This window comes from Episyrphus balteatus, chromosome 1 (genome assembly GCF_945859705.1).
Source record: "Episyrphus balteatus chromosome 1, idEpiBalt1.1, whole genome shotgun sequence".
Lineage (NCBI taxonomy): Eukaryota > Metazoa > Arthropoda > Insecta > Diptera > Syrphidae > Episyrphus > Episyrphus balteatus.
Window position 1 is genome coordinate 37,496,433 of NC_079134.1, and position 13,340 is coordinate 37,509,772.

Below are 13,340 nucleotides of genomic sequence, written 5' to 3' on the forward strand. Positions count from 1 at the left end.
TAACAAGGAACTAACTTTATTAAAAGCGAAATAAGAAAGAATATAAAGTAACATAGTAATTCAAATCATAAAGCTTTAGTATAAGAGAAAGAGTTCATTTAATAGTACAGAGTATTGTATTGCGAGTTGCCATTAGAGTACAAATTCAAATTATCTTCAATATTATCGCCAAACAGGCTCCTTGAACTTGAAAATATAATTATACTTGAAGTCTGATAAGCAAAAGTTATTTAAAAATTAAAAAAAAAATATTTTTAAATCTCATGGCACAACAAATTATTGCGTTTTCTTACACCATTTTTGAAAGCGGCTCCTTGTCTTGAAAAATTGTGGCAACACTCAGTGTATCATGTTTTTCCCATGGGTTTTGGTTATATTTTACCTATTAAAGTTCAAAAACAAGAAACCTTGTCTTTAATCGAGAATAACTTTTCCTTGAGCAATATCGTATTAGCTTTATTTTTATGTAATTAGATTCATTAGTTACCTTCACGCCTGTCTCTTTTCCGCGAAAAAAAACACCGTTCCACAAATTTTTTTTTATAGGCTCTTTTGAACCTTGGTTCGTATTCCAAAAACAAACTTATTGCCAAGTTTCATGAAAGTAACAATTTTTTTATTTTTAAATGCATATTTTACCTGTATAAATACACTGTGAAGTTTTAAAGATTCTTCTAATCGGACATTTATATTGCCATTCGATTAGACTTTGCTTATTCATGATCATTTCGTGTATAATACAAAGAACATTCAGAATGTTTTATTTGATCAAATTTTTTTAAATTGGCTGGGTTGATAAGAAATCCAATTTATTGAAGATTTATCTGGTTTTTCGTTCAAAATTATATCAAATAAATAATCAAAAAAGCCACAATTTTTATTACCATATTATTAATTAAATACCAAGATAATAATGTACCAAAACAGAAAACCATTTTTGTTTACCTATAAAAGCTGAAGCTAAAATAGAAATTTGTAGCAAAAATCAATTAATCAATAACAATGAAACAACACATTTTTTTAGCTGTAGCAGCTGTTGTAGTCTTAGGACTTACAAAAGGAGGTATGTATTTTTTGAAAAGCCTATAAGTCTAAGCAGAACAGAACTAATTGAGAATATCCTTTTTCTAGTTCTATCCTTTCCAGCAGAACAAAGAGAAACAGATACAATTTGGCCAATTCCGCAAAAGAATGGAAGTATACTTTGGATGACAGAGGAACAAGCACTTACAGAGGCCGATGATAGTCCTCTAGAAAAAAAACAGACTTTTGATAAGATCAAATTTTTCCTATACACTGAAGCAAATCCAACAGAACCAATTGAAATCATCAAGGACGATCTTAAGTCGTTAGTACGTTCAAAATTCGATTTCAAAAATCCTACCAGGTAAGGTCAAAAACGGGTGTGTTTTTGAAAAATCCCAAATTAATACTTCAATTTATTTAAATTTAAATAGATTTATGATTCATGGCTGGATGGGTGGATACGATTCAGGATGGTCAATTCGTGAAGCACTCTTAATGAATGGAACAAACAAACAATATAATTTTATTTCTGTCGATTGGAGTGTATACTCTACATCTGCTTTATACATTCCATCACAAAGAAAATGTTCGAAAGCTGGTAAAATTGTAGCAGAATTCATCGATTGGATGCATGATCAGGCAAAATTATCGTTCGATACTTTAGCAGTTTATGGAAGTAGTTTGGGTGCACATGTTGCAGGATTTGCTGGCAAGAATGTTAAGCGTGGAAAAATCCACACCATTGTTGGATTGGATCCAGCTATGCCACTTTTTCAATATAAAAACACTAAGAAACGTTTAGCCAGTACCGATGCTGTGTATGTGGAAACAATTCAAACAAATGGTGGAGTTTTAGGTTTCAATGAGCCAATTGGAAAAGCAGCATTTTATCCAAATGGTGGACATTATCAACCGGGATGTGATGTGAATGATATCTTTTGTTCTCACATTAGAGCTATTGAGTATTTTGCTGAAGCACTGAGTCAGGGAGAACGAAATTCATTTGTTGCCTTGGAATGTAGTGATTTGGAAAGTATGGAAAAAGCAGCTTGTGGTAAGAGATTACCATTAGTACGTTTGGGTGATCCAAATAATGCTAAGAAAGCTAAAGGTATTTACTATTTATTAACACATAGTCAAGCGCCATATAGTATATTGAAATTTTGATATTTATGATATGTTAAAGAAATAGGAGAGAATAAAGAATCTGTTAGGAATAGTAAGAAAATTGAATTGGTTTTGTGTTTAAGTTGTTATTATTTGAAATTCGTTGGATAACGATGACAAAATTAAGGTGAGCAATGTAATGACATTATCTTTGATAGGTCACTCGGGCGTATCAAGTTTTGATTGGAACTGAAAATAATACTGATTTTTAAAGTATTGAATCTGAAATACTTTTGAATGTTAGAAGTGTAAAATTTATGTGGTATCAAATAAAAAGGACGTACTTTGCACATATTTGCAAGATGTTTTGAGCATTAGATGTGTGCTAAAATGCTAAATTTTCTTCAAGAAAAGTAGGCTTTTACGCTATTATTTTCATAAAAGCCTTAATTGCACCGAATTCTGCCGATATAACTCCTTTTGACTTTTTTTCACTCTTCAAAAAATGATGTGATAAAAGCAAATTCGTAATCGGCTGTTTTTTCACAAAAAAACAAAATATTTCTGCTTAGCCACTTCACTACTCGCTTTGTTTGCTCAAAACAACTAAATACGTTGACATTTAATTTTTCAAAAATTAACTTGGAATAGTGAATAACTTGCTCTCGACGCGTCATTCCGTCACGACACACGTCATGACGTGCTGAACATAGTGAAATTGAATGAAGTAAGTACCATCAGTTCCCTTCTGAACTGATGGTATAATGAAGTAAGTATTATATGAGTTATTGTAGTTACATAATATAGGAGTACCTCGTAATCGAGTTTAAATGGACTCCTAGTTATTTCTCGGCAAACAACATTAACGGCTCTTGATTAGAAAATTTATCAGATTATTAGAGTGAAGGTACTTCTTTTAGGTGTAATAGTAGTGAAAAAATATCACTTATTTGATTTTTTGAAGTTTTATAGGAATTTTACAGGGATAAAATTAATCATGAGAAGAAGCTTGCCTGGATTATTATAGAAGCAAAATTTAGTTGCGTAGGTACGAGTACTTACATTCACCTAATTGAAAGTTTTAAACTTAGATAAATGAAATAGATAGTGGAAGAAATTTTAAGTTTCCAGTAAGTTTGTTTCAAAATGCTTTCTCTAAAATATTTATTAGGGCCCCTGCGATTGTTTGGTTATGAAATTGAATCCATTTAATTTTTCTGAGGTTCAATTCATTTATTTTTTACAGAGTCCCTACAATGACATTAGGCCCCCATTAATTGTTCTAAAAATATGTACCTACAAAGTTTCAGTTCGGTGCGATTAAAGTTGCTTCTGCAGTTTCTAAAACTACCTAGTCACCTGAGGCCGTTACTATTCTCACTTTTTGTTACTTTTTGTTCATCTTCCGAGTGCAAAATTCCAATTACCTGTGGATGATATAAATTCTTTTTTCAGCCTTTTGTTTCAGAATGATCTGAACTTTATCGTCGATTGTAGCAAAAAAATAAATAAAAACGAAATAAAAAAAGTTCAGAGCAAAATTTTCAGATTTGCCCTTCGAAGTGTTTTTGATAAGAATGTATAAGGGATCCATCATTTTTAAAATTTTAATTTTAAGATAGCCATAAATTGATAATTCGGATACAAAAAGATAAATTTCATTTGACCCGATATTGGGTAGTGTAGGTTTAGGTAATACGTACAATTAAGTTAGACAAAAAATTCGGAGGTAGACCATACAAGACTCTTATCATCCCAGTCTTGCTATATAGTGCAAACTGCAAATGCATGGATTTTGACGAAGGCGGATAAAAACTCTTTGGATTGCTTCGAGAGAAAAAATGTTCGGGTGATTTTTACTTGCCATATAGCTACGGTGACCATATTTCTAGGAACAAAACCCGGGACAGAAAACAAAAATTGTGGGATCGTTCCGAAAATATTGATTTTTCAAAAAAAAAAAAAAAATTTAATAGTGTTTAAATTTTTCCTTAATTTCAATATCAGGATTTCTTAAACGATTTTATGGGAACGATTTTATGGGAACTGTTTAAATTGTTAATAACTTCTAATGATAGTGATAGAGAATGGAAAAAAGTGGGTCCCGAAAGCCCGTCTGTTCGTCTGCCTGTCTCTCATTCTGTCAGGATGTCTGTATAAGCAGCTTCAGCCTAAAAGGATGAGCCGATTCACTTCAAACTTTGTATGTGGTAGTTTTGGAGCGTGTACAGAGAAGTTTTTGGAATTATTTTATTTGACCCAAAAATAACGGTGGCTATCACCAGTTTTGGAAAAGTTTAATAGTTAAAAAAACTAAATAATTTTTTAATCATCAAGGTCAAAAATTTAACGAATTTTGTAAACAAATACACTTAAATTGTGTGACTATAAATCAAAATCAAACTTTTCATATATTACATCTTTGCATTTAAGAAAAACAATAATTTTTTTGTTTTTGAAAAATCAAATTTGGAAAACGGGGCACTGATTTTTATTGAAATATTGGTTTTGAGTGTTGATAAACAATTACTACAATATGGCATACCATTTATTTATAATTTGCTTCCAAACATTTTTTTTTTTAATATTAAAAAAAAAACGGATATAACGATTTTGATGTATATTTTTTTTAATGTAATTAAAGAAATCAGATTACATAATTTTTTACTTGCGATATAGGTACTATAGGGCAAGTTTAGGATTCGTAAAAAAAATCGAACTCGAGATAACAATTTTACATGACATTACGATGATGGAGAATGCCAAAAAAGTGGGTCCGGCAATTCTGTCTGTCTGTCTGTCTGTCTGTCTCTATCTGGAGCTGCAGCCTAAACGAGTGAAGTGATTTTCTTCAAACTTGGTAGTTAGCAGTTTTTGGTGATTCCCTAGAGGGGAAATTGAAATTTTTTTTTTATGACCAAAACTAACGGTACCTGCCATATAACGGAAATAGAAAAGTTAATTTTTTTCAAAAACGGCTCTAACGATTTTGATTAAAATTTTTGTGTGTAGTACTACACATAAGGGCCAACTTTTTAAATAAAAAAAATATTTTTTGTACCGTTATTAACGGTACCTGTCATAGAACGGTTTTTTTCGTTTCTGAATATCTCGTACAACATTAACCCGATTTAAATGAAAATTTTAATACAAAAGTGTGTAAGTAAAGATAATATTAAAATTTTAGAAAATTTTCAAAAAACGCATTTTTGGTTTTTTAAAAAATATTTCAAAATTTTTTTTTGAAAAATCAATTTCTTGAAAACGGATCAATGAAAAATTTTGAAATTTAGTTTTTATGTGTAAATTAATTATTTCTTCAAAATGGCATACCAATTTTTTTTTGAAAAATGTTAAAAAAATTTTATACATAAAAAATTATTTTTTTAAAAAACGGCTCCTACAATTTTCGAAAATTTTTTTCTAAAAATACCTTTTTATACAAGAAATAAAATGGCATATTTGTTTTTTTTTTAAGATAATTTACAACGGAGTTTAATTAATTATAAAAACAGATTTAATTTTTTTATACTACACTGAACCAAAAAGGTACATAAAATTAATGAATTTGTACATTAAATTAATGTAAAAATTCATGGCAAATGAGCCAATGTAAAAATTCATTAAATTTAAGAATCTTTTTAAGAACAAATTCATAAGGGAATGAATCTTTCTTAAAAATTAAGAATAAGTTCTTAAATTTTAAGAATTCTGTTCATAAACAAATTCGAAAAGTTTTGAACATGTTTAAGAAAAGTTTCTTAGATTTTAAGAAAAATTCATACAATTTAAGAATTATTTCTTAAATCTTTTTTTTTTTCTTCTATAATTTAAGAACAAAGTTTAAGAAAAGTTTCTTACATTTTATGATTATTTCTTAAATTTTATGATTTTTTTTCATAAATTTCGTAAAAATTCAAATGAAATGTTGCTTAAATTTTATGAAAAAAATCATAAAAACTATGAATTTTTCTTAAAGTTTTATGATTGTTTTCATAAAATATAATACACTTTTCATTAAAATTTATGCAGTTATTTATATAAATGCATATAATACATTACCATTCCAAGTCTTTAATTTGTTCCTAAAAAATTGTATTCCAAACAAACAAACTGCAAAAGAAAACAACCCAAAATCTAAAATAAAAAAATGAAAATTGTTTTTAAAAATAAAAGAAATTATTAAGTTTAAACGTTATAAAAATGTTTTATTGATCACTATCACTATACATTTCACTATAAATTAATTTAATTTTACTTCTTTAATGGATGCATCATCTGGAAAGATAGAAAAAAGTTTGTATTAGTAAAATGAATATGTAGTATTTGGTTTAAAAAATCGAAATAGCTAGAAGGTTAAATTATCTAATTCTTACCTTATTGTAATCGGCACCATTAGACTCTAGATATGAAAAAATAAAAAATTGAATAAGTTGGGGAAAGATAAAAATATAAAGAATTTAGGTACCTATGAGAAATGTTGATAATATTAAGTTAAAACAAAATTTAAATATTTAGAGAAATAAAATAAAATGCAACACTTACTAAATTCCATGTTTTGCTTTAGTTTGCAATGACAATTTCAATTGTACAGGATTTGTTGAGAATCGCCTTTAATATGGTTTTTATTTTGTGTTGATTTTTCCCCCTTTGCCGGTCCAAAGTTGAAGATTACGTACGTGCCTCCATATTTCACAAAAATATCAAATTACGATTTTCAATTTTAAAATATGCACCTATAACAAAAAAAAAAGAAAATATATTTAATAAATAAAAGAAAGCAATATTTAACATTATATGTTTTTATACTTATCTGAGCATATGGGAAAGAGGCAACAGGAACCAACAATATTTTACATTTTTGCAATGTTTTCTTCAAAATTGTCTACGTGGTTAAAATGCTTAACACTATAAACAATATCGTCTTTTATTCACAAACTTTTATAACTTGTTTCGGCAACGACCGTCCACTTTTAATATCAAATTTTAAATTTAATCCTCAAAGAAATCTAAGGCATAGATTCAGAACAACAGTTTTTATTTTCTAGATTGATGAAAAAGTACATAAACTTTAAGAAAATATACTTAAACACTCAAAACGTAAGAATTTTTTCATTAATTATATGTATACTTTCATAATATTTAATGAATTAATTCTTAAATTTTGGAAAAATAAGAATTTCGAACATAAAAAGAATGAACAAATTCTTAAATTTTAAGAATAAGTTCTTAATACCGAATACAGGATAACGGTAAAATATTCCTTGTTTTTTGATTAATGAAAAAATACATTCACTTTAAGAAAAAATGAATTCATTCTAAGAAAAAATACTTGAAACACACAAAATTTATGAACTTCTAACAAATGTAATTGTGAAAATAGATTTTTTTTCAATTTTAGAAGGGAAAAAAGTCAATTTTAAAAATTATTTTAACTCAAAATACAACTGAATGGAAAATAATAGTAAATTTCATTCATAAAAGTATGTCCAGATTCTAAGATTCAGCAAAATATTCTTTCAAATTGGAGCTAGAAGTTTATGAATTTATTCATAAACCTTCGTATTTGTTCTTAAAAAAAATTCATAAAAAAATTTTCCATAGGAAAATTTTTATGAAAACTGATTCTTAAATTTTATGAATCTTTCTTAAAACTAAACTTTTTTTTAAAGAATTTGTGCTTAAATTTAATGAATTTTTCTTAAAAATGTATGAATTTTGGTTTATGAACGAGATTCATAGTTTTTAAGGATAATACTTTTTTCAGTGTACTTATGAAATTTCTTCAAAATATCAAATTTTAAATTTCTTGAATAAAAAGCTTTAACATTATAGTTACTTTAAGCATAAGAGCAAGTACGTGCGACCCCAGTCGTGCAATTTATTTTAGCTCAAATTGAAGGGCAAATTTATAATTTTTCAAACTTTTATAAAAAAAAAGATAAGCTTTAAGACAACATGTATCATTTTTAATCAACCGATGAAGAAAAATAGTTTATTATTTTTAAAGTCTTGAATGCTGATATGGGTTTTTTATACGAACAAGAGCTACATATTAAATACTGGAATCTACCCTAACTTTTCGCATTATTCTCATTAATAAGCCCAAAAGTATACCTACAATTGTAACTGTATTTCAAAATCCAAATCGTATAATGGTTGACTTATGGACTCTAAATTTTATTAAAGCTCCAATCTGATACTGACTAAGTGCAAATCTACTAGTTTATCGCCTTAATACACAGAAACCCGATAGCTTTCAGATAGGTACCATTAAAATGAAACACTTATGTTTTGTTTCGAACTTTATCAATTTAAAAAAGTTATCGTTTTAATAACAGAACATGATCAGTCCTCATGTTATTAAACCTCCTCCAAAGCTCATCGTATTGATTACAAATTTTAAACGAAACATTCAAGTGTATATTTCTTATCGATTCTTTAGCTAATCGGTTTTCTAAGTGGCTAAACGATAAGTTTGTACTACAACCCAATCTTTAGACTATCTGTCGACAGTTTAAGTGGAAATCATTTTGATAGCTCAACTGTCAGTAGATTTGAATATCAAAATAAAATAAAATGTTAGGTTAGGTTCAACTAACTTGCTGATCTTGAAGATAAGAACTATTTACAGAATGGAAAATTTTTGTAAGCATTAAAAAAATTGTAAAGTGATCAAGGATTCATTAACAAGAAAAAAGCCTAAACTAAAACTTAGAGAATTTACACTACCGGACCATTTTTTTAGTTTTTTAGCTGGAGTAGAAAAAAAACTTTCTGTCGGATTTTTTGTTTTTTTTCTTTATCAAAGTATTACCTAGTATTTAAATCGTATAGAACAAAAAATAAAATATAAGTATAAGTATTTTCTATCGTTTTGGTCCAATTTAATTGTGTTTAAATAAGTTAATAAAAGTGGCAGTGAAATTTTGTCAAAAAAAAAAAACAGTTTTCTCTTATTTTTATTATGGTTAACATTTTCCAACATGAAACTGCGTGATGAGAAATACTCAATCCGCACAGATAAGATGCTTTCGGATCAGCTTTATTTGGTTGGAGATCCATTTCAAGGATAACCTTTCTTTTGCTGTCTCCTTTTTTCCAACACCAGCTTCGACATATTAATACCACAGTCCACAGGAACCAGCCTGAGATATAAAGAAAAATTCTTTCAAACGCCAAGCACTGTCATGAGTCATGACACATGATCGTCATAAGAGCTCTATTTCCAAAGTGAAGGAATTTTGCCGTTAAACCTATTCAGCAACACAGTTAAACCTACCTATTTCAGAACTTTTAGAAAAAAAATATTGGAAATTGTTATAGCCATTTAAAAATGGCCGATCTACTTGAAACTTGTTACATAGCAGTTTTTGGATCCTGTACAGAGGGGTTTTTGGAATTAATTTCTTGGAACGAAAAATAACGGTTTATACCTGTCATATACCAATTCTGGAAAAGTTTAATTTTCTCAAAAATAGCTCCTACGATTTTAATAAAAAAAATGTAAGTATAAGTTCTTAGACAAGGTCTATCTTTTCATGAAAAATTTCTGTTTTTTTTTTTCAAAAATCGTTATTACGGTACCTCCCGTAGAACCGTTTGTTTTAAATCTGATTTTCTCCAAAAAGATTTGCTTAATTTCAACGAAATTTAAAAAAAAAGACTTTTATAAGTTTTTATATAAATCAAAATTTAAATTTTGAAAAAAATAATTTTTGGATTCTTAAAAATTTTTTTTTTTATCGAATTTTTGAAAATTTTGGTTTTAGGTGTTATTTCTACTAAATTTCAAAACATTTTTTTCAAAAAATTATTTATTACAAAATAGTTTTTAAAAAACGGGTCTATGGATTTTGAATTTTTTTTCTAAAAATGCATCTTTATAAGACAAACTAAACTAAATTAGAGATGTTTGAGAAAATTCCAATTTTTTTCTCATCGGCTGTTTTGGTCGTAATGGTGTTTTAATGAAACAACAATTTCATTAGTTTCCCGACGTATCTATGGTGATTGCCATCCTCTTCAGGGGATCTTTTATTTACAAAATATATAAATTGAACAATTATAAACCTTGGAACAAATATGGTGAAACAAAGTGATTGAACTTACAATTTTTAACAATTATTTGAATTTAGGTAAACATAGCAAAAATAACATACATTTAGTTGAATAGATTAAATGGGTAAACATATTTAAATTTTATAATATTATTTGATATTATTTAAGTTGAGTTTAATAAAATTACTTTTTAAAAAAATTATTTGTTTTATTTAATTTACACTTCGAAATGAAGCTTAGTCCGGCTTTTTCCCTTTCACAAGCCGATGAGAAAAAAAATTGGAATTTTCTCAAACATCTCTAATTAAGTAATCACTTGGTCAAATAACTCATCACATACAGACAAACTAAACTGCATAATTTTTTGAAAGCTTGATTTGATTTAAGGAGTTTTCTTTTTCATTTGAAGAACGAATTTTATGTTTTTTTATTTTTTTTTTTTATTTTCATATAAAAATTTTTTTTTTATTTTCATATAAAACTAAATCTGTACACGGAGAAAACAGACCACATAGAATTAAGCGGATCGCACCTTAATTTCGGATCTCTGCATGGTTTTTTGCTAAGATGACTTTCACCTTAAATTAAGGTGACATCACCTTAAATTAAGGTGACATCACCTTAAATTAAGGTGACATCACCTTAAATTAAGGTGACAAGTCACATTAATTTCTTGAATGCGCAAATTAAAAAAAAAAAAAAACTGGCAGCCACCGGGGATCGAACTTACAACTGTTGGGTTACTAGACCAGTGCCTTACCACTGTGCTTTCTCACTGTTGGAAGTGAGTATGATAAACTGAAAGTAAAGATATAGTGTGACTATAATTTAAAAATTTATATTTTTTGTCGGTTTTTTTTAAGACGAACATTCACATTAAAATAAGATGAAGTTCACATTAAATTTAACTGAGTTTAAGTGGAATCGCCTTATTTTTAGCGGATATCACCTTATTTTAAGTTGGTGAAATTTAATGTGCGCATCATCTTATTTTAAGGTGACATTTTTTTCTCCGTGTATATACTATGTATTTTGAAATTGAAAATTCTATTTAAAGGCTTATTCTGAAAGTCATTTTGGAGCCGCCATTTTGAATAAAAAAACAGTTGGCAGCTTTTTTGTATTCTCCATAGTCCACACAAATATCCTTCGGTGTACCAAATTTCATGACTTTCCGTCAAGAGATGGTCATGCAAATGAATTTTCACGCCAAAAAGCACCAAATGCACCACTGTGCGGCCGTGCAAATGATTTTTGGCGCTAAAAACACCAAAAACACCACTGTGTGACGATTCTTCATTTACATACTTCAAAGCAATTTCGGCCACGATAAGTGCCAGGAAAGTTGAGGCTCACATTCGGAAACTGTATCAGTTCCAAAGTAAATGGGGTATCCGAATCCACAGTACACATATACATACAAGGTAATATAAATATATACCTAGTTTTCATTTTTTCAAGTTCGCGCAGGTGGTCAAAATCGGAGCTCAAAGGAGAGGAACTGTCACTTTTCTGTGATTCTTATTGGTTAACTCTCTTGTTTACATTTTTTATTACAAACATGCAATTTGACAGCTTCTCACTTTTGATCTTCTTTGTTTGTATGTGTGACAACATTAGGGTTGCCAGGTATATTTTGACGAAACTAGTAATCGAGATGCAAAATCCCGGACTTTCCCGGACAAATAAGGACAAAAGAGAGTACAAAACTACGACAAAAAAAAAATGCATAGTTTTATAAAAAAAATAACCGAACAATCCTATTAAAATTTAACTAAAAATCACATTTTTAACCCTTGTTCCCGTAGCATTTTTTTCTTATTTTTTCACAAAAAAGAAATAGATAAAAAACTCTGAGACAAAGTTTGGCCTTCTCGGTATAGTATTATAATAAACATTTGAGCTATAATACTACAAAAGTTGCAATGCAATTCCAACTTTAAAAAAATTTAAAATTCCATTGAAAACCAATTGAGAAAATTTGAAACGATTTAGTTAAATGCAAATAAAATTTTTAGTAAGTTACTAAGTAAAGAAATTGTCTTTTTGACTTAGCAACTTACTTAAGTGGCTTTAGATTTTCCTTAATCGTTTAAAATTTTGCCATATTCTATATTTTTGAGTTTTGATTATATTGGAACAGAATTCAAAACAGAATTGAGCAGATAATAAACCAAAATAAAAACGCCTCGCTTTTAATGAACTCGATTCGTTTTTTGAATAATAAGGGCCAATTTTTCAATAGTCAGATAAACCTCAGAGCTTATTCCTAGGAATAAAAGTTTTTTTTTATATTGACATTTATTCTTAAGATAGTCTAACTGACGATTGAATAATTAGGGCTTAATGAATTAAGAGTAGCATACAAGTAGTGAGATACTTAAAGGCTAGAAAAGAGTACAATCCCGGACAATTGATAGAAACTATCCCGGACGTCCCCCACACAGCCAAAAAAGAGTACATGTCCGGGAAAACCCGGACGGCTGGCAACCCTAGACAACATGCGCAAAATATTATATTTTACTTTCTGTAAATTTACTGTGATCCGAATCAACTTATCCATGTCGAACTATTGTGCCTTCTTAGAAGAACAGGAGGACGAGACAGTCGATCGGTTTTAAACTGTAGAAGTATGAAGTATCGGATGGACACTTCCAGTTGGATTAAGATTGTCAGTAAAAAATCAACTTTAAGGATCTCCTCAGATTCAACAATCCACTCTTGTTAAGTCATCAAGAAGAGCCAACTTTGCTTTCCGTGTCGCCTTCACCACCACCTCATAAAATAAAGCCTGGTACGCAGCTCCCGCTAAATTTTAGCTCCCATACAAATTATCGAAAAGTTTTATCTGAGCTAAAATGGATCCCATACAAATTATCGATAACTTGTATGGGAATTTTATCTCGGCTAAAATTTAGCGCGAACAGCGTACCAGGCTTAAGAACAGGATTAAAAAAGCCAACGAAGCTCTTGATTTACAAGTAGCTTTCAGCTTTCCGGTGTGATTAGTCGACAATAGCAATTTCGAAAATCTTAAAGTAGGAACCAAAAACAAGCACCAAAGCATGAAATAGTAAAAACACAAAATTTTTTGCTTAACTTAAAAGATTCATTATTCCTTCATTCTTATTTAAAAAATCACAATT

General features: G+C 28.8%; 1 protein-coding gene across 1 annotated transcript; it reads left to right on the forward strand.

Annotated features, from left to right (window-relative positions):
• The first annotated feature begins 662 nt into the window (after nucleotides 1-662).
• LOC129914952 (lipoprotein lipase-like) lies at nucleotides 663-2,193 on the forward strand. The gene is made up of 3 exons (XM_055994434.1): nucleotides 663-1,063; nucleotides 1,132-1,387; nucleotides 1,458-2,193. Exons 1-3 carry the CDS (start codon nucleotides 1,003-1,005, stop codon nucleotides 2,191-2,193), a joined length of 1,053 nt encoding a protein of 350 aa, XP_055850409.1. The 5' UTR covers nucleotides 663-1,002.
• The last annotated feature ends 11,147 nt before the right edge of the window (nucleotides 2,194-13,340 follow it).

Excerpts from the sequence above, each read along its gene's own strand:
- LOC129914952 (XM_055994434.1), top strand. The coding sequence starts at position 1,003 with ATGAAACAACACATTTTTTTAGCTGTAGCAGCTGTTGTAGTCTTAGGA. Across the intron at positions 1,064-1,131 it reads CTTAGGACTTACAAAAGGAG|TTCTATCCTTTCCAGCAGAA; the intron begins GTATGTATTTTT and ends TCCTTTTTCTAG. Across the intron at positions 1,388-1,457 it reads GATTTCAAAAATCCTACCAG|ATTTATGATTCATGGCTGGA; the intron begins GTAAGGTCAAAA and ends AAATTTAAATAG.